Raw genomic sequence first — 21387 nt, forward strand, 5'->3', positions numbered from 1 at the left:
TCTCTCTCGCTCTCCTGCTCTCTCTCGCTCTCCTGCTCTCTCTCGCTCTCCTGCTCTCTCTCGCTCTCCCTCCTGCTCTCTCTCGCTCTCCCTCTTGCTCTCTCTCGCTCCCCCTCTTGCTCTCTCTCTCTCCCCCTCTTGCTCTCTCTCTCTCCCTCTTGCTCTCTCTCTCTCTCTCCCTCTTGCTCTCTCCCTCTTGCTCTCTCCCTCTTGCTCTCTCCCTCTTGCTCTCTCCCTCTTGCTCGCTCTCTCCCTCTTGCTCGCTCTCTCTCCCTTCTCGCTCTCGCGCTCGCTCTCGCGCTCGCTCTTGCGCTCGCTCGCTCTCTCTCTCTCCCTCTTGCTCGCTCGCTCTCCCTCTTGCTCGCTCTCTCTCTCGCTCTCTCTCTCTCTCTCTCTCTCTCTCTCTCTCTCTCTCTCTCTCTCTCTCTCTCTCTCTCTCTCTCCTTCTCTCTCTCTCTCTCCTTCTCTCTCCTCTCCTTCTCTCCCTCTCTCGCTCTCGCTCTCTCGCTCTCGCTCTCTCGCTCTCGCTCGCTCTCTCCCTCTCGCTCGCTCTCTCCCTCTCGCTCGCTCTCTCCCTCTCGCTCGCTCTCTCCCTCTCGCTCGCTCTCTCCCTCTCGCTCGCTCTCTCTCCTCTCGCTCGCTCTCTCGCTCTCTCTCTCCCTCTTGCTCGCTCTCTCTCTCCCTCTTGCTCGCTCTCTCGCTCTCTCTCTCCCTCTTGCTCGCTCTCTCTCTCTCTCTCTCTTGCTCGCTCTCTCTCTCCCTCTTGCTCGCTCTCTCTCTCCCTCTTGCTCGCTCGCTCTCTCTCCCTCTTGCTCGCTCTCTCTCGCTCTCCCTCTTGCTCGCTCGCTCTCTCCCTCTTGCTCGCTCGCTCTCTCCCTCTTGCTCGCTACGCTCTCTCTCTCTCTTGCCTCGCTCTCTCTCTCCCTCTTGCTCGCTCGCTCTCTCTCTCGCTCCCTCTCTCTCTCCCTCTTGCTCTCTCTCTCTCTCCCTCTCGCTCTCTCTCTCGCTCGCTCGCTCCCTCTGCTCTCGCTCTCGCTCGCTCCCTCTCTCGCTCCTCTCGCTCGCTCGCTCCCTCTCTCGCTCCCTCTCTCGCTCACTCTCTCGCTCCTCCTCGCTCACTCTCTCTCCCTCCCTCCTCCTCCTCCCTCCCTCCCTCCCTCGCCCGCTCCCTCCCTCCCTCCTCCTCTCCCTCCCTCCCTCTCCCTCCTCTCTCCCTCCCTCCCTCCTCCCTCCATCCCTCGCTCTCTCTCCATCCCTCGCTCTCCCTCCCTCGCGCCATCCCTCGCTCTCCTCCCTCGCGCCATCCCTCCATCCCTCCATCCCTCCCTCCCATCCTCGCTCTCCCTCCCTCCCTCCCCTCGCGCCATCCCTCGCTCTCCCTCCATCCCTCCCTCGCGCCATCCCTCCCTCTCGCTCGCTCGCCATCCCTCTTGTTCGCCAGTTTTAGCTTTAGCCAGCACCATCTTCAGATTAGCCCTCCCTCCCTCCTTTCATCCCTCCCTCCCTCCCGCCATCCCTCCCTCCCTCCCGCCATCCCTCCCTCCCTCCCCTTTCTTGCTCGCCCTCCCTCCCTCCCTCTTGCTCGCCCTCCCTCCTCTCCTCTTGCTCGCCCTCTCGCTCTCTCTCTCTCTCGCTCTCTCTCTCTCTCTCTCCCTCTTGCTCGCTCTCTCTCTCTCTCTCTCTCTCTCTCTCTCTCCCTCTTGCTCGCTCTCTCTCTCTCTCCCTCTTGCTCGCTCTCTCTCGCTCTCCCTCCCTTGCTCGCTCTCTCTCTCTCTCTCTCTTCTCCCTCTCGCTCTCTCTCTTGCTCTCTCTCTCTCTCTCTCTCTCTCTCTCTCTCTCTCGCTCTCTCTCTCTCTTGCTCTCTCTCTCTCTCTCTCGCTCTCGCGCTCGCTCTCGCGCTCTCTCTTGCTCGCTCGCTCTCTCTCTCTCCCTCTTGCTCGCTCGCTCTCTCTCGCTCTCTCTCTCCCTCTTTCTCGCTCTCGCTCTCTTGCGCTCGCTCTCTCTTGCGCTCTCTCTCTCTCTCCCTCTCTCTCTCCTTCTCTCTCTCTCCTTCTCTCTCTCGCTCTCCTGCTCTCTCTCTCTCTCCCTCTTGCTCGCTCTCTCCCTCTCGCTCGCTCTCTCCCTCGCTCTCTCGCTCTCGCTCTCTCGCTCTCTCCCTCTTGCTCGCTCTCTCCCTCTTGCTCGCTCTCTCCCTCGCTCTCGCTCTCTCGCTCTCTCCCTCTCGCTCTCTCCCTCTCGCTCTCTCCCTCTCGCTCTCTCCCTCTCGCTCTCTCCCTCTCGCTCTCTCCCTCTCGCTCTCTCCCTCTCGCTCTCTCCCTCTCGCTCTCTCGCTCTCGCTCTCGCTCTCTCGCTCTTGCTCGCTCTCTCTCTCTCTTGATCTCTCTCTCTCGCTCTCGCGCTCTTTCTCTCCCTCTTGCTCGCTCTCTCTCTCCCTCTTGCTCGCTCGCTCTCTCTCCCTCTTGCTCTCGCGCTCGCTCTCTCGCTCTCTCTCTCTCTCGCTCGCTCTCTCTCTCTCCTCTTGCTCGCTCGCTCTCTCTCGCTCTCTCTCTCCCTCTTTCTCGCTCTCGCTCTCTCTTGCGCTCGCTCTCTCTTAAACTCTCTCTCTCTCCTTCTCTCTCTCTCTCCTTCTCTCTCTCTCCTTCTCTCTCTCGCTCTCCTGCTCTCTCTCCTTCTCTCTGTCTCCTTCTCTCTCTCGCTCTCTCCTGCTCTCTCTCGCTCTCTCCTCTCGCTCTCTCTCTCCCTCTCGCTCTCCTCTCGCTCTCTCCCTCTCTCTCGCTCTCTCCCTCTCGCTCTCTCCCTCTCGCTCTCTCCCTCTCGCTCTCCCTCTCCCTCTCGCTCTCTCCCTCTCGCTCTCTCCCTCTCGCTCTCTCCCTCTCGCTCTCTCCCTCTCGCTCTCTCCCTCTCGCTCTCTCCCTCTCGCTCTCTCCCCTCTCGCTCTCTCTCTCCCTCTCGCTCTCCCTCTCTCTCTCTCTCCTCTCGCTCTCTCTCTCCCTCTCGCTCTCTCCCTCCCTCGCTCTCTCTCTCCCTCTCTCTCTCTCTCGCTCTCTCTCCCTCTCGCTCTCTCTCCTCTCGCTCTCTCTCTCCCTCTCGCTCTCTCTCTCCCTCTCGCTCTCTCTCCCTCTCTCTCTCCCCTCTCGCTCTCTCTCTCTCTCGCTCTCTCTCTCCCTCTCGCTCTCTCTCCTTGCTCTCTCTCTCTCCCTCTCCCTTCTCTCTCCCTCTCGCTCTCTCTCTCTCTCTCTCTCTCCCTCTCGCTCTCTCTCTCTCTCTTGCGCTCTCTCTCTCCTTCTTGCTCTCTCTCTCCCTCTCGCTCTCTCCCTCTCGCTCTCTCCCTCTCGCTCTCTCCCTCTCGCTCTCTCCCTCTCGCTCTCTCCCTCTCGCTCTCTCCCTCTCGCTCTCGCTCTCTCCTCTCGCTCTCTCCCTCTTGCTCTCTCTCTCTCGCTCTCTCCCTCTTGCTCTCTCCCTCTCGCTCTCTCCCTCTCTCTCTCTCTCCCTCTCGCTCTCTCTCCCTCTCTCTCTCTCCCCTCTTGCTCGCTCTCTCTCTCTCTCTCTCCCTCTCTTCTCCTCTCGCTCTCTCTCTCTCTCTCTCCTCTCTCCCTCTTGCTCGCTCTCTCTCTCTCTCTCCCTCTTGCTCTCTCTCTCTCTCTCTCTCTCTCTCCCTCTTGCTCGCTCTCTCTCTCTCTCCCTCTTGCTCGCTCTCTCTCTCTCTCCCTCTTGCTCGCTCTCTCTCTCTCTCCCTCTTGCTCGCTCTCTCTCTCTCTCCCTCTTGCTCGCTCTCTCTCTCTCTCCCTCTTGCTCGCTCTCTCTCTCTCCCTCTTGCTCGCTCGCTCTCTCTCTCCCTCTTGCTCGCTCGCTCTCTCTCTCCCTCTTGCTCGCTCGCTCTCTCCCTCTTGCTCGCTCGCTCTCTCCCTCTTGCTCGCTCGCTCTCTCCCTCTTGCTCGCTCGCTCTCTCTCCCTCTTGCTCGCTCGCTCGCTCTCGCGCTCTCTCTTGCTCGCTCGCTCTCTCTCTCTCCCTCTTGCTCGCTCGCTCTCTCTCGCTCTCTCTCTCCCTCTTTCTCGCTCTCGCTCTCTCTTGCGCTCGCTCTCTCTTGCGCTCTCTCTCTCTCCTTCTCTCTCTCTCTCCTTCTCTCTCTCTCCTTCTCTCTCTCGCTCTCCTGCTCTCTCTCTCTCCCTCTTGCTCGCTCTCTCCCTCTCGCTCTCTCGCTCTCGCTCTCTCGCTCTCGCTCTCTCCCTCTCGCTCTCTCCCTCTCGCTCTCTCCCTCTCGCTCTCTCCCTCTCGCTCTCTCCCTCTCGCTCTCTCTCTCTCGCTCTCTCCCTCTCGCTCTCTCCTCTCTCTCTCTCTCCCTCTCGCTCTCTCGCTCTCTCTCGCTCTCCCTCTCGCTCTCTCCCTCTCGCTCTCTCTCTCCTCTCTCCCTCTCGCTCTCTCCCTCTTCGCTCTCTCGCTCTCGCTCTCGCTCTCCCTCTCGCTCTCTCTCTCCTCTCGCTCTCTCCCTCTCGCTCTCTCCCTCTTGCTCTCTCCCTCTCGCTCTTGCTCCCTCTCTCTCTCTCTCTCCCTCTTGCTCCCTCTCTCGCTCTCTCTCCTCTTGCTCTCTCCCTCTTGCTCGCTCTCTCTCTCGCTCTCCCTCTTGCGCTCTCTCTCTCTCTCTCCTCTTCTCTCGCTTCTCTCTCTCTCTCCCTCTTGCTCGCTCTCTCCCCTCTCCTCTCTTGCTCTCGCTCTCTCCCTCTCGCTCTCTCCCTCTCGCTCTCTCCCTCTCGCTCTCTCCCTCTTGCTCTCTCCCACTTGCTCGCTCTCTCTCTCTCTCCCTCTTGCTCGCTCTCTCTCTCTCTCCCTCTTGCTCGCTCTCTCTCTCTCTCCCTCTTGCTCGCTCTCTCTCTCCCTCTTGCTCGCTCTCTCTCTCTCTCCCTCTTGCTCTCTCTCTCTTCTCCCTCTTGCTCGCTCTCTCTCTCTCTCCCTCTTGCTCGCTCTCTCTCTCTCCCCTCTTGCTCGCTCTCTCTCTCTCTCCCTCTTGCTCGCTCGCTCTCTCTCCCTCTTGCTCGCTCGCTCTCTCCCTCTTGCTCGCTCGCTCTCTCCCTCTTGCTCGCTCGCTCTCTCCCTCTTGCTCGCTCGCTCTCTCCCTCTTGCTCGCTCGCTCTCTCCCTCTTGCTCGCTCGCTCTCTCCCTCTTGCTCGCTCGCTCTCTCCCTCTTGCTCGCTCGCTCTCTCCCTCTTGCTCGCTCGCTCTCTCCCTCTTGCTCGCTGGCTCTCTCCCTCCCTCTTGCTCGCTCGCTCTCTCCCTCGCTCCCTCGCTCTCTCGCTCCCTCGCTCTCTCGCTCCCTCGCTCTCTCGCTCTCTCCCTCTCTCCCTCTCTCCTCTCTCCCTCTCCCTCTCCCTCTCTCTCTCTCTCGCTCTCTCGCTCTCTCGCTCTCTCTCGCTCTCTCTCGCTCTCTCTCGCTCTCTCTCGCTCTCTCTCGCTCTCTCTCCCTGCTCTCTCCCTCTCTCCCTCTCCTCCCTCTCCCTCCCTCCCCGCTCCTCCTCCCTCCTCCCTCCTCTCCCTCGCCCTCTCCCTCTCCCCTCTCGCTCCCTCCCTCCCTCCCCCCTCCCCCCTCCCCCCTCTCTCCCTCGCCCTCTCGCCCTCCCTCCCTCCCTCCCCCTCCCCTCCCTCCTCGCCCTCTCCCTCCCTCCCTCCCTCGCCCTCTCCCTCCCTCCCTTCCCTCTCCCTCCCCCTCTCCCATCCCTCCCTCTCCCCCTCTCCCTCCTCTCCCTCCCTCCCCTCGCCTCTCTCCATCCTCCCTCCCTCCATCCCTCGCTCTCCCTCCCTCCCTCGCTCTCCATCCCTCGCTCTCCCTCCCTCCCCATCCCTCGCTCTCCCTCCATCCCTCCTCGCGCCATCCCTCTTGTTCAGTTTTAGCCCCAGCACCATCTTCAGATTAGCCCTCCATCCCTCCTGCCATCCCTCCCTCCGCCATCCCTCCCTCCCTCCCTCCATCCCCTCCCTCCCTTTTGCTCGCCATCCCTCCCTCCCTGTTGCGCCAGTCCCTCCCTTAGCTCCCTCTTGCTCGCACTCCCTCTTCTTGCTAGCCCTCCCTCCCTCGCTCCCTCTTGCTATCCCTCCCTCCCTCGCTCCCTCTTGCTCGCCCTCGCTCCCTCTTGCTCCCTCCCTCCCTCGCTCCCTCTTGCCCGCTCGCTCTCCCTCTCTTGATTGCTCGCTCGCTCCCCCATGTGCAGGCTTTAAAAGGAAAGCATTGCAACAACAAAGGCGTCCATGTAAATCAGATTTAGCCTACATCAAGTGTTTGTCAACGTAAGTGCATGTTAACTTTGCAGATGAAAGCAATTCCTCTGTGCCCATAGGAGAGTAGATAAGGTATGTGAACGAGATAATCCAGATCTCACAAGGCATACTTTATTATGGATAACCCTCAGACTCCATAACCTTTGATTGTGAAGTGAATGAGGGTGAAATAAGCCGGTGTATTTTGTACTGCCTTTTCCTCGCAGGATGACAAGAGGCTGGAGGAAGATGACCCAATGAGCAAAAGACGAAGAAAGGGCAACTACTTAGAGGTGTGTTTAGTAGCAACAAGTATATCTCTATCACGAGTATGGCTTTAGATGGCACAATTTTTGTGTTGTTAAAGGGACTGCTCATTCATTTGGTCCTTTTATCTCCATGGCTGGTTATGTCTCCAGTTGTCCTGTCAGAGTGCCCCCCCTGCAGGTGAGGGCGGAGAGCAGAGTAAGGTGCGCTCCATGGCCACCCAGCTGCTGGCCAAGATTGAGGAGAATGCGGTGCCTGGCGGGTCCCTGCGCAATAAGGTGAGCAACTGTACTCTGACCAGAAGGGTCAACGGTATCGTCCCTGTACGCTGTGCTGCGTAGAGACGTGACAAATATCCCAGTAATGCAGGTAACATGTATGGTTGCATACTGACTATACTCAATGTGCTCAGTGCTTATGGTTACTGTAAGACTCTTCAGTTCTAGACTCTCTATGTTGGCCCAACATACTACCGTTAAGACTGAATGTTCATGTTAGCCATCAGAAGAAACGTAAGGACATCTGCTTTTAGAATCTTTACCACTGTACGAGTGCTTGCCTGCAGTCTTCAAATGTTTATGAAATTAGATGTTTTATTTAGGAGGAGGTTGTGCATTTTAAAACATGATACAGAAGAGAATACAGTATGATTTGCCTGTGAATCCCCTGGAAAGGACTGAGTGGCTGTTAGCAGGTTATCTGTTCAAATATTCTAACTAAATGCGTTGAATGCCATGGAACACATGCAGTGTAATGGATGACTGCAGTGTAATGGATGACTGCAGTGCAATGGATGACTGCAGTGCAATGGATGACTGCAGTGCAATGGATGACTGCAGTGCAATGGATGACTGCAGTGCAATGGATGACTGCAGTGCAATGGATGACTGTAGTCTGTGGTTTTGAATGGTAGAACAGAAACCAATCATTCTGTACTGCTTTCTCTGATTTCTCCTATTCCAAATCAAATCAAATTAAATTCTATTTGTCACATACACATGGTTAGCAGATGTTAATTGAGTTCCGACAATGCAGTAATAACCAACAAGTAATCTAACTAACAATTCCAAAACTACTGTCTTATACACAGGGGATAAAGAATATGTACATAAGGATATATGAATGAGTGATGGTACAGGGCAGCATACAGTAGATGGTATCGAGTACAGTATATACATATGAGATGAGTATGTAAACAAAGTAAACAAAGTGGCATAGCTAAAGTGGCTAGTGATACATGTATTACATAAGGATGCAGTCGATGATATAAAGTACAGTATATACGTATGCATATGAGATGAATAATGTAGGGTAAGTAACATTATATAAGGTAGCATTGTTTAAAGTGGCTAGTGATATATTTACATCATTTCCCATCAATTCCCATTATTAATGTGGCTGGAGTTGAGTCAGTGTCAGTGTGTTGGCAGCAGCCACTCAATGTTAGTGGTGGCTGTTTAACAGTCTGATGGCCTTGAGATAGAAGCTGTTTTTCAGTCTCTCGGTCCCAGCTTTGATGCACCTGTACTGACCTTGCCTTCTGGATGATAGCGGGGTGAACAGGCAGTGGCTCGGGTGGTTGATGTCCTTGATGATCTTTATGGCCTTCCTGTAACATCGGGTGGTGTAGGTGTCCTGGAGGGCAGGTAGTTTGCCCCCGGTGATGCGTTGTGCAGACCTCACTACCCTCTGGAGAGCCTTACGGTTGAGGGTGGAGCAGTTGCCGTACGAGGCGGTGATACAGCCCGCCAGGATGCTCTCGATTGTGCATCTGTAGAAGTTTGTGAGTGCTTTTGGTGACCAGCCAAATTTCTTCAGCCTCCTGAGGTTGAAGAGGCGCTGCTGCGCCTTCTTCACGACGCTGTCTGTGTGAGTGGACCAATTTCAGTTTGTCTGTGATGTGTATGCCGAGGAACTTAAAACTTGCTACCCTCTCCACTACTGTTCCATCGATGTGGATAGGGGGGTGTTCCCTCTGCTGTTTCCTGAAGTCCACAATCATCTCCTTAGTTTTGTTGACGTTGAGTGTGAGGTTATTTTCCTGACACCACACTCCGAGGGCCCTCACCTCCTCCCTGTAGGCCGTCTCGTCGTTGTTGGTAAAGCACTTCATGATGACGGAAGTGAGTGCTACGGGGCGGTAGTCGTTTAGCTCAGTTACCTTAGCTTTCTTGGGAACAGGAACAATGGTGGCCCTCTTGAAGCATGTGGGAACAGCAGACTGGTATAGGGATTGATTGAATATGTCCGTAAACACACCGGCCAGCTGGTCTGCGCATGCTCTGAGGGCGCGGCTGGGGATGCCGTCTGGGCCTGCAGCCCTGCGAGGGTTAACACGTTTAAATATCTTACTCACCTCGGCTGCAGTGAAGGAGAGACCGCATGTTTTCGGTGCAGGCCGTGTCAGTGGCACTGTATTGTCCTCAAAGCGGGCAAAAAAGTTATTTAGTCTGCCTGGGAGCAAGACATCCTGGTCCATGACTGGGCTGGGTTTCTTCTTGTAGTCCGTGATTGACTGTAGACCCTGCCACATGCCTCTTGTGTCTGAGCCGTTGAATTGAGATTCTACTTTGTCTCTGTACTGACGCTTAGCTTGTTTGATAGCCTTGCGGAGGGAATAGCTGCACTGTTTGTATTCGGTCATGTTACCAGACACCTTGCCCTGATTAAAAGCAGTGGTTCGCGCTTTCAGTTTCACGCGAATGCTGCCATCAATCCACGGTTTCTGGTTAGGGAATGTTTTTATCGTTGCTATGGGAACGACCTCTTCAACGCACGTTCTAATGAACTCGCACACCGAATCAGCGTATTCGTCAATATTTCCATCTGACGCAATACGAAACATGTCCCAGTCCACGTGATGGAAGCAGTCTTGGATTATGGAGTCAGCTTGGTCGGACCAGCGTTGGACAGACCTCAGCGTGGGAGCCTCTTGTTTAAGTTTCTGTCTGTAGGCAGGGATCAAAAAAATGGAGTCGTGGTCAGCTTTTCCGAAAGGGGGCGGGGCAGGGCCTTATATGCGTCACGGAAGTTAGAGTAACAATGATCCAAGGTTTTTCCACCCCTGGTTGCGCAATCGATATGCTGATAAAATTTAGGGAGTCTTGTTTTCAGATTAGCTTTGTTAAAATCCCCAGCTACAATGAATGCAGCCTCCGGATAAATGGTTTCCAGTTCTGCTCTGTCCTGCTCCTCTTTCCCTTCCTGCATTCTCTGGCAGTCTGATTGGGATTCTGATTCAAGCCTTCCTTCATCTCCTTCTCTGGATATGATGGAAAGCCCCATCCCCCTCCTGCGCCCCAAGTGGCAGGTACAGTCAAATCACCCAAGCTGACCCAGGAATGGTCAGCTACTGCATTATAAACCCAATAATGTCGTTTAAAAATCCCCAACCCCCTAACCTATAGCCTACGATAACAAAATAATCAATGATTAAAAATCACCATAGTCTAGGACAAGAGTCTTTGAAAATACACCCTTTTTACACCACTCACTGTAGACATTGATGACCATGGAGGTTTGTTCGCCCTCAAAGCCTGCAGCCGTGGCACAACCCATTCCCCTTGACATTCCAACATGGTCCTGGAGTCCTTCACAGGAGGATCAAACACAGGCCTCTCCGCGCACAGAGAGTGTGGATTCCACGCACCGAAACCCCAGACGATGTAGATTACCCAGAAGACCCCTCTCCTGACCCCACAGGGATGAGACAGCGCCTAGAGAAGCTGGGGGACAAGATGAACCAGGTGACCATGAGCCCATGGTCTATCTGTCTGGACACAGCATGTCAGCTCCATTCACAGCCATACACTCACAGTAAAACAATGCTTGTGTGGGTAATGGATTGAAGCCCATTCAACATGTTAAATCCAATTCTGCCTTAGCCACAAAAGACAAGCAGACTGCGCAACACGCCAACAAAAACACCAATGTTCAAAAGACACAAAATTGCTAAATGGTATTTTATACCCCACATCATCAACTTAACTGTGGATTATAATTGCTGTTCAGTATTTGTTTTTACTTATCCATTTCCTGCAGTTTGAATTTCACACTCGTTTTTTTTCCTTTACCCTTTTGCTGTTCTTCAGAAAAAAGTGCAAACCTTAACGACTAGGGAGTTTAACAGAAAGAGTATAAAGGAGAGGGCTGTGCTCCTGCGTTCTATGTTCCCTGGGTCCGAGACTCCACAAGTGAAAGAGTATAAAGGAGAGGGCTGTGCTCCTGCGTTCTATGTTCCCTGGGTCCGAGACTCCACAAGTGAAAGAGTATAAAGGAGAGGGCTGTGCTCCTGCGTTCTATGTTCCCTGGGTTCGAGACTCCTCAAGTGAAAGAGTATAAAGGAGAGGGCTGTGCTCCTGCGTTCTATGTTCCCTGGGTCCGAGACTCCTCAAGTGAAAGAGTATAAAGGAGAAGGCTGTGCTCCTGCGTTCTATGTTCCCTTGGTCCGAGACTCCTCAAGTGAAAGAGTATAAAGGAGAAGGCTGTGCTCCTGCGTTCTATGTTCCCTTGGTCCGAGACTCCTCAAGTGAAAGAGTATAAAGGAGAGGGCTGTGCTCCTGCGTTCTATGTTCCCTGGGTTCGAGACTCCTCAAGTGAAAGAGTATAAAGGAGAGGGCTGTGCTCCTGGGTTCTATGTTCCCTGGGTCCGAGACTCCTCAAGTGAAAGAGTATAAAGGAGAGGGCTGTGCTCCTGCGTTCTATGTTCCCTGGGTCCGAGACTCCTCAAGTGAAAGAGTATAAAGGAGAGGGCTGTGCTCCTGCGTTCTATGTTCCCTGGGTCCGAGACTCCTCAAGTGAAAGAGTATAAAGGAGAGGGCTGTGCTCCTGCGTTCTATGTTCCCTGGGTCCGAGACTCCTCAAGTGAAAGAGTATAAAGGAGAGGGCTGTGCTCCTGCGTTCTATGTTCCCTGGGTCCGAGACTCCACAAGTGAAAGAGTATAAAGGAGAGGGCTGTGCTCCTGCGTTCTATGTTCCCTGGGTTCGAGACTCCTCAAGTGAAAGAGTATAAAGGAGAGGGCTGTGCTCCTGCGTTCTATGTTCCCTGGGTCCGAGACTCCTCAAGTGAAAGAGTATAAAGGAGAGGGCTGTGCTCCTGCGTTCTATGTTCCCTGGGTCCGAGACTCCTCAAGTGAAAGAGTATAAAGGAGAGGGCTGTGCTCCTTCTGCGTTCTATGTTCCCTGGGTCCGAGACTCCTCAAGTGAAAGAGTATAAAGGAGAGGCTGTGCTCCTGCGTTCTATGTTCCCTGGGTCCGAGACTCCTCAAGTGAAAGAGTATAAAGGAGAAGGCTGTGCTCCTGCGTTCTATGTTCCCTGGGTCCGAGACTCCTTAAGTGAAAGAGTATAAAGGAGAGGGCTGTGCTCCTGCGTTCTATGTTCCCTGGGTCCGAGACTCCTCAAGTGAAAGAGTATAAAGGAGAGGGCTGTGCTCCTGCGTTCTATGTTCCCTGGGTCCGAGACTCCTCAAGTGAAAGAGTATAAAGGAGAGGGCTGTGCTCCTGCGTTCTATGTTCCCTGGGTCCGAGACTCCTCAAGTGAAAGAGTATAAAGGAGAAGGCTGTGCTCCTGCGTTCTATGTTCCCTGGGTCCGAGACTCCTCAAGTGAAAGAGTATAAAGGAGAAGGCTGTGCTCCTGCGTTCTATGTTCCCTGGGTCCGAGACTCCTTAAGTGAAAGAGTATAAAGGAGAGGGCTGTGCTCCTGCGTTCTATGTTCCCTGGGTCCGAGACTCCTCAAGTGAAAGAGTATAAAGGAGAAGGCTGTGCTCCTGCGTTCTATGTTCCCTGGGTCCGAGACTCCTCAAGTGAAAGAGTATAAAGGAGAAGGCTGTGCTCCTGCGTTCTATGTTCCCTGGGTCCGAGACTCCTCAAGTGAAAGAGTATAAGGTGAAAGTGCTGTGCCGTCCCTCGCCTGCCTGCTTGTCTAACCTCGGCTAAGGAAATGAGGCACAGTAATGTTTGTGTCCTTGGACACGAGTTCTGTTTGACTGCCTCACTCTGTTTGGAATAATAAAATGTCACCAGTCAAACCTACTCACATTTACTGAGAGTAGCAACAGCTTGATAATCCCTTTTAAGTCCATTTAGTGGCAGAGATTGTTTTCTTGCACAATGTTTTGTTTCCATGGTGTTGCAGTTGTGAGAGTTTCAGGTCAGGTGACCTCCCTCTACATGATGATCATGGTCTGTGAAGATACTAATGAGTGAATGTTCATATCTTCACTAGAAAAGATAAAGGTTGAGCTGTTGACATTTTCTCTGACTTCTATTAAGTATCAAGTTGGGATGTGAAGGGTTAGATGTCTTGGAGATTTCTCAAGTCTTTTTCTACCAACTGATCTATCTACCTCTGCTCAGGAGCCATCTGTCTCTAAAAGCACTTAAATCCACCCTGTCCCTGAACCCTATGCTCTTTCCTACTTCTCTTCTCCCAACATCTCCTGTGCACTATGACAAGGTAACGATGGCTACCGCTAGCAGCTCCTTGTTGTGCCCATGCAAAACTTAAAATATCAGCTCACTAGGACTGTGTTTGTTGGTTTTAGTGCAATGGAAGAGCTGCATCAGGTAGACTCGTTAAAAAGCCAATCAATCTGTTATTTTTATGCATTAGGGGGCGCTATTAACATTTTTGGTTGAAAAACGTTCCCGTTTTAAACAAGATATTTTGTCACGAAAAGATGCTTGACTATGCATATAATTGACAGCTTTGGAAAGAAAACACTCTGACGTTTCCAAAACTGCAAAGATATTATCTGTGAGTTCCACAGAACTGATGCTACAGGCGAAACCAAGATGAAATTTCAAACAGGAAATGCCCCAGATTTTGGAGGCGCTGTGTTCCAATGTCTCCTTATATGGCTGTGAATGCGCAAGGAATGAACCTACACTTTGTCGTTTCCCAAAGGTGTCTGCAGCATTGTGAACTATTTGTAGGCATATCATTGGAAGATTGACCATAAGAGACTATATTTACCAGGTGTCCGCTTGGTGTCCTCCGTCGAAAATATTGCGTAATCTCCAGCTGCATGCATTTTTCCATGTGGTTCAGAGGAGAAACCAAACTTCCACGAATGATATATCATCGAATAGCTATGTGAAAAACACCTTGAGGATTGATTCTAAACAACGTTTGCCATGTTTCTGTCGATATTATGGAGTTAATTTGGAAAAAAGTTTGGCGTTGTAATGACTGAATTTTCGGGGGGTTTTCTTAGCCAAACGTGATGAACAAAACGGAGCGATTTCTCCTACACAAATAATATTTTTGGAAAAACTGAACATTTGCTATCTAACTGAGTCTCCTCATTGAAAACATCTGAAGTTCTTCAAAGGTAAATGATTTTATTTGAATGCTTTTCTTGTTTTTGTGAAAATGTTGCCTGCTGAATGCTAGGCTTAATGCTATGCTAGCTATCAATACTCTTACACAAATGCTTGTTTTGCTATGGTTGAAATGCACATTTTCAAAAACTGAGATGACAGTGTTAACAAAAGGCTAAGCTTGAGAGCCAATATATTTATTTCATTTCATTTGCGATTTTCATGAATAGTTAACGTTGCGTTATGCTAATGAGCTTCAGGCTATACTTAAGATCCCGGATACGGGATTGCTCGTCGCAAGAGGTTTTAAGAACAATTCTTATTTACAATGACGGCCTACCGGGGAACAGTGGGTTAACTGCCTTGTTCAGGGGCAGAACAACAGATTTTTCAGTTACTGGCCCAAGGCTCTAACCACTAGGCTACCTGCCACCCCAGAATGAAGCTTATGAAGCTGACCTGTTTAAAAGTCCACCGAACCGGTATCAGTAGACTTCTTCTCTCTGCAGTTGAAATGTAAGAATAGAAGAGACTGTCAGCTCACACTGACCATGTTTTATTGTGCTTTTAGTGCAATGGGAATGCTGAGACTAGAATCATTTGACCTGAGGGTTATCAAGCTGAACCCTTAGCCTGCCCAACGGGTATCAGTAAAAATGTGAAATGTAAGAATAGACAAAAGATTCTTTGAGTGTGAAGTCTATTAAATCAACTCACTCTTTTCTGTGTTCTTATTGGTTTTAGTGCAATGAGAGTGCTGCACCAAGTAGAATGATTCAAAAACAATTGTTTGATCTGAACGCTGTCCAGCTGAGCCCTCTCAGCCTGCCAAACAGGTAGCCGTAACAATTTCACTGTCTGCATGATTTCTGCTTCTCTGTTGTCTGAGTAGAAATGCATTTCTCTATTTTCCTTGATCTATCCTTTCTTGATCCTTTCTTTCCCATCTCTTCCTCCTTTTGTCTGTCTCTATGCTGCTCCCTCCCTCGACCTCTGACTGGGCTCTGTTTAGCGGACAGTTGGGAAGGTATCGTCTCGCATAGGTGCTAGGGCTGAAACTCTAGCCATCCTCTGAAACTGACCACAGGCCTAATGCATCGCCGGTAAGCACAGTGTGACTAACGATTGTGTTTGTGCCAACACAGCCCAGTGGGAAAAAACATCACAAGACACACACAAACAAAAGAAGGCTCTATATCTATTACCAGCCCAAGGCCTCTAATACCAACTTCAGGAGTGTTGGTAGCCATCTACACAACAACAAAGTCATGCCTACTGCTTCTGGATACTACATCTGTTACTAGTAGAAAATAGGGACTGTGTACTGTCAAGCATTCTGACCTGAATCTTGTGGTGAATTCTCCAGTCATGAGCCATGGTGTTTTGTGTAAAGGCCTCCAGGGGCCACTGCGATGGGAACTCCATGCACTCATGTGGGTGTCTGTTCACACAGGGTTTTGCCCCACTTCATGTCTTCAAGTCTAGAGCGGTAAACAGCATTTTGCCACATTATGCAGGAAAAGCTAAATGCAAGCAAGTGCACAGCCTTGCCAAGCTACCGTATTTGACTAGTTTTCTGCTATGGTCCAGAGAATTGTTGATTTCATCATCATGATCACCTCTCACTGCTGGGAAAATTCCCTACTAATTACACCTCAGGAATTAAGTTCCCATTTCATGAAATATTATTCAGTTTTTGCCTTCAAAATACCAGGGACCATTGAAAGGTATGACTTATTCCTCATGGCCTTATTACTAATTTGGTTAGGTTATATTGTACTTGGTGTTACTCTTCAGTCTGGATGGTTCTCTGAGGGCTCCCGAGTGGCGCAGCGGTCTAAGGCACTGCATCTCAGTGCTAGAGGTGTCACTACAGACCCTGGTTAGATTCCATGCTGAATCACAACCGGCTGTGATTGGGAGTCCCATAGGGCGGAGCACAATTTGCCCAGCGTCATCCAGGTTAGGGTTTGGCCGGGGTGGGCCGTCACTCTAGATAAGAATTTGTTCTTAATGGACTTGCTTAGTTTAATAAAGGTTAAATAAATAACTAAAATGATGAAATCCTCACTTGTCCTATCTCACTGCCTGCCTTAACATCCACATTAGGGTTACATGTTAACTTAATAGGTGGTCATACCACCCCCTAATACTGTACACTGCTAGAAGAAATGGTGCTATATAGAACCAAAAAGGTTTCGATGGCTCACTTTTTTACATGGCTCTCAACCGCAAAGCTCCCTAATTTTTTGCAGGAGACGACTACGCTAACAGCTTGCCTATTCTGTTCTCTCCATATCCCTAACCTGCTGCTGTTGCCTGTGCTGTCTCCTCAGTGTGTTGGAAGGAAGGAGTTTCCTCAGAACCTTGGAGGCAGTGACATGTGTCACTTCTGCTCCAAGCGTGTGTATGTGATGGAGCGTCTCAGCGCTGAGGGCTACTTCTTCCACAGGGAGTGTTTCCGCTGTGACGTCTGCAGCTCCACACTACGCTTGGGCGGACATGCCTACAACTCCAAACAGGGTATGATCCTGACACACCCATATACCAACCTCTTTTTCCACCCAGGGGCAGAAGCCGTTTGTCAATTTATTTGATATTTAGTGACAACAGGCATGTGTTTTAGTATGTGATTTGATGTTTGTTTTACAGGCAAGTTTTATTGCAAGCTTCACTATTCTCAGCGCAAACCTAGGCTTCAAAGTTCAAGCAAGTTCCAGAGGAGAACGGTAAAACAGGTTTCAGTAACAGCCAAACAGTCATTTTTAATTGGGAATTATGTTATTTCTGATATTTTTTACATTTTATTTATGTGTTTAGTCACCACTTAGTCTGATATTTAAATGTTATGTTGTGCCTATCACACACAGAAGGAGCAGGGACATCTGACCTCTTCGCCGGACGGTAGTGACCCCAACTCAACCACGGGCAGCCTGCAGAGCCAGCCGCCAGGTACCCTGTGTTCCTTCCTTAGGAGAAGCCTGCGCTGGCCGCTGCACGCTGGCCAATCAGTGTGTGGAATGCCCCACCGGCTGGCCTGCTGGGTGCGTGGGGCAGTCAGTCAGGCGGGGCGCCATCTCAGGGATCGCTCAGAGGACTACGGCTTCCTGTACGAGCTGCTGAGTTTGGGCCTGCCCCTACTGAGCATGCTGCACGAGCTCCTGGGCCAGATTTACATGGAGCCTGAGCCCCAGCCCCAAGGCCCACTGCCCTGGGCCCAGTAGTGTCTAGGACTCAGGGCCAACTAGAGATGCAGTGCCTGGTGCCTCATGGACTTAATGCTGTACTGTACTCTGTGACGCAAGTGCCTGAGCTACAGCAGTCTGCACAATGTCAAATGCTTTATGCAGATTCTAAAATGATCAATTTCAAGTCTTCTATTCTTTATTTTATTTTATGACAAACAAACTTCATGTTTGTGAAAGTATTATACCAAGTGCGATGCATGGTCCTTAAAGGGATACTTTGGGGTTTTGGCAATGAAGTCCTTTATCCACTTCCCCGTAGTCAGATTAACTTTTGGATACCGTTTTTATGTCTCCTTCCAATATGAAGGAAGTTCGAGGTAGTTTCGCGAGCCATTGCTCCACTAGCATTAGCATAATGACTGGAAGCCTATGGAATCTTGAAATCATGCTAGCAGTTATCATAGACTTCTTAGCAGTTATTGTGCTAGTTAGCAACTTCCTTCAAACTACAGAGACATAAAAATGGTATCCACGAGTTCTTCTGACTCTGGGGAAGTAGAAAAAGGGCCAAAATCCTTAATTATCCCATTAACATTGGACAACTTCATGCATCCTTTCAATTTCTTAATCTTTTATTTCAGTATTCCCAAGCTTATTTTTGGGTAAAATTATTTAATTTTTTTGTAATCCAAAAAGGATCCACTAAAAGCACTTGACTTCACTTGGCAGGACTGCTAAGTTTGTGTGTAGTGCCTGGTGTGCTTGTGTTTTGTGGAGTCTGTTGGACGGAGTCCTGCTTGTTTTTGAACTGCACTGCTATATTGCTCCTGTGAGGTGTGTAATGGAGATGGCAAACCGTATTTTTGCATCTCACTAGCTTTTTTTCTAAGATGATTCCGGATGTAATTTTGTTGCTATATTTTTGTTTTAGAATCTTTTTTCACACCATTATTTGGTAGATTTTTCTAATGCAGTTTAATGGGACACATTTTGATTTTAGATTAATCTGATTTAAACTCATTGTTGTAAAATATTAGATAAGTCTGTAAACACAGAGGATCCTCATGTTTATCTCTGGCACCAGGTAATGTAGCAAATTCTTCCAAAGAAAGATTGTTTTTCTTTGAAATATTTAGGTATAGTTCTTTGCTTTTGTGCTGCTTGGATCACATGACTTGGATTTGATGCACATTTTTGCACATATTCTAATATGCAAATGATCCCAGGAATGTTTGTTCTGAAGTGTTCTGAATCAATAGCTTGGTCTGGTAGTACAGTTATGACTGGTTTTCAAAAGGATTGCTAAGTGTTGCAACAAAGTTTTTATTTTATTTGTGATTCTTAATATTTTTAGGTCATGTTTTCCCTTCCATATTTCTCACATTTCATTCTTCGGTTTCAAATTCCATTACTGCAACCTATGATTGGTATCTTAAATAAATCCCATGGTGCGCACACACACGCACACACGCACACAGCCTGTCACAGGCTGAATCATTATGGCAGGAAGGTGATGTCCTACTTGGGTCTCATGATCAATATTGTTGCTTTGCATTCGCTGCCTCCATTGCTCTTTGTGACCACTCCTTAACCATTCATGTTGAGAACGCATCATGGGTCCAGTGTATGGCAACAGGTTCATTCCATTAGACACACATTTGTTCAATAATTGAGTATGTTTCAAAAGCCTTCCGTTCTTCCAAGCTAAACCCACTGAGACTTGCTGTTCTTTCTGCCCTCTCTAACACACAACGTGTTGAAGGTCTGAGTCTTTGACATGCAGTTTCTTCAAGTCTTTTTGTCTGCCCCATCTGATAATAACCTCCATTTCCACGTCTGTCCCCCTGTGATTCTCTGTTGCAGAAGGCGCTTATCATTCAGAAACCTTCTCAAGGACTCTCATGTTCCTCCTACCACAAAGCTGAGCTCATTGCTCATTTATTTTACCTTTATTTAACTAGGCAAGTCAGTTAAGAACAAAATCTTATTTTCAATGATTGCCTAGGAACAGTGGTTTAACTTCCTTGTTCAGGGCAGAACGACAGATTTGTACCTTGTCAGCTGGGGGATTCAAACTTGCAACCTTTCGGTTACTAGCCCAATGCTCTACCCACTAGGCTACCCTGCCGCCCTCATGACAAGATCCTAGTTTTTTGGGGGCACAATTCTGCAAGTTTGCTCCAGAATATTTTGTTGTACATTTTAGTTGTTTATAAGATTTCATTTGCTATCTTGTATTTTTCCACAGTGAATAAACTGTTTTGATTTAATTTATGCTATTTAAGCTGTAAGTATAAATAAATGTATTTGATTACATAAGTTACTTGCTTCTTCCCTTAATTTTTAAAAACAAATTAGCCAAATTTACCAACTTTTATAGATTTTTCAAATTAACAGCAGAATTAACAACTGAAATGTTCAATTTTGTAAAAAAAATGTTTGCTGATTGGCACATTCCCACGCACTTAACCACACTTGAATTTCCCTGGACAGTATTGCTCAGCCCTGTTCATTCCCCAGTCGGTCATGTGTTTTTAGGGGGGGACTGAGTGACACTTCTAGGGAGCAGTTCCTTTTATTTGATTTCCCCAAATAGCACGGTCACTTATTGTCACAACAAAAACCATACATTAGACCCAATGCAAATGCGTCTCCACTATGAACTGAATTCAAATAATAGTAATATTATAGTAATATAATATTATTACACGCACCCTTTCACTTTATGGGTTTCTCTTTTTGGGTCTTTCTCATCTTTCTGATTGGGTCATCTCTGGGTCAGAGTTTTTTAAATGTTGTATTGGAATCCAAACACAATGTGACATCAACAGTATTATTTGGGTAATTGCCCTAAACTCATAATGATTCAGCACCTCAAGTGGGCTATTGTTTGTGTTGAAGCTGTGTTGCCTCAACAATTAGACCCACATCCATAACCATGGTATACTACACAACCTAACCAACCCATTAAGTTACTGATTCAGATGCAGAGCATGCCCAAAGCATTTACGTAGAATTCTAGATCATGTTTGTATAGGTTTTTCATTATGAAATGTACTCTCAAAAGAATCTATGAAACAATTATCAACATGGCTTCAGTTTGGTTCTGTGAGTAATCACTAGCATGAATGTTCACTTTTGGTCCATATCACATGGTTGGGGTTCCTTACATGTTGATTTATATTTTAACACAATGCTTTTACCAAGTCTCTCCATTTATACCTGTGTGTCTACAGATATATAGATCAGACTTGTATTGCATGCTTGACTGCAAATGTATAAAGTAAGGTAGCATGTTGGCACTGTTATTTCCAAAGCAGTAATGCAGCCTGGTAGTGTGACCTAACCAGTTAGAGGCAGACACATTTACACATAGTAAGAGCAGTAGCTTTGTAACCATCCTAGCTGTCTTAGTTTGTTGGAGTACACTTAGTGTCATAAATAGCAATAATGTAGTATGTGAATTTGGCCTAATAAGATTGACATTTTCAGGACGTCACTACAGATGCACAGGTCTGATGAATGGACTGTACACCCGCAGGGTGCCTGAGGTGGCCATGGGCACAGTGGACCTGCCTGACTCCAACAGGACGTGAGTCCACTACTACAGCACTACCCTCAATGTGTCGTTTGCCATTGCTCATTGTTTTTGTGTGTTGTCCATGTCTTTTTGCAGTGCTGACTCGAAGAAACGGGCCAACTCCGATACATTTCTCAAACCACAAGATTCTGCACAGGAGAAGAAAGGTGTGAAGTCTCCCTGACATTCACCCACATGAGAAACACATTACTCTGATTTTCCCCTAGCTTCAGCCATACAGTTGAAGATGGAAGTTTACATACACTTAGGTTGGAGTCAATTAATCCACTCCACACATTTCTTGTTAACAAACTATAGTTTTGGCAAGTCTGTTAGGACATCTACTGTGTGTGCATGACACAAGTCATTTTTCCTACAATTGTTTAGAGATGATTTAACTTATAATTCACTGTATCACAATTCCAATGGGTCAGAAGTTTACATACACTAGGTTGACTGTGCCTTTAAACAACTTGGAAAATTCCAGAAAAGTATGTAATGGCTTTAGAAGCTTCTAAAGCCTAATTGACATAATTTGAGTCAATTGGAGGTGTACCTGTGGATATATTTCAAGATTTACCTTCAAACTCAGTGCCTCTTTGCTTGACATCATTGGAAAATCAAAATAAATCCGCCAAGACTCGTTCATCCTTGAACAATTTCCAAATGCCTTAAGGTACCACGTTCATCTGTACAAACAATAGTACACAAGTATAAACATCATGGGACCATGTAGCCGTCATACCGCTCAGGAAGGAGACTCGTTCTGTCTCCTAGAGATGA

The 21387-nt window shown here is 49.0% G+C and overlaps 1 protein-coding gene across 2 annotated transcripts in view; it reads left to right on the plus strand.

The window, feature by feature from the left end:
• mical2b (microtubule associated monooxygenase, calponin and LIM domain containing 2b) overlaps window positions 1-21387 on the plus strand; it is a 143761-nt gene that overhangs the window by 99646 nt on the left and 22728 nt on the right. For both annotated transcript variants that reach the window (XM_065022404.1, XM_065022405.1), the window contains exons 15-21: window positions 6475-6540; window positions 6667-6792; window positions 16173-16359; window positions 16489-16565; window positions 16707-16788; window positions 20517-20616; window positions 20701-20771. In XM_065022404.1, the coding sequence (XP_064878476.1) occupies window positions 6475-6540; window positions 6667-6792; window positions 16173-16359; window positions 16489-16565; window positions 16707-16788; window positions 20517-20616; window positions 20701-20771 (709 nt within the window). The remainder of the gene's footprint in view (window positions 1-6474; window positions 6541-6666; window positions 6793-16172; window positions 16360-16488; window positions 16566-16706; window positions 16789-20516; window positions 20617-20700; window positions 20772-21387) is intronic.

Source organism: Oncorhynchus nerka, linkage group LG9a (genome assembly GCF_034236695.1).
Source record: "Oncorhynchus nerka isolate Pitt River linkage group LG9a, Oner_Uvic_2.0, whole genome shotgun sequence".
NCBI classification, from domain to species: Eukaryota; Metazoa; Chordata; class Actinopteri; order Salmoniformes; family Salmonidae; genus Oncorhynchus; species Oncorhynchus nerka.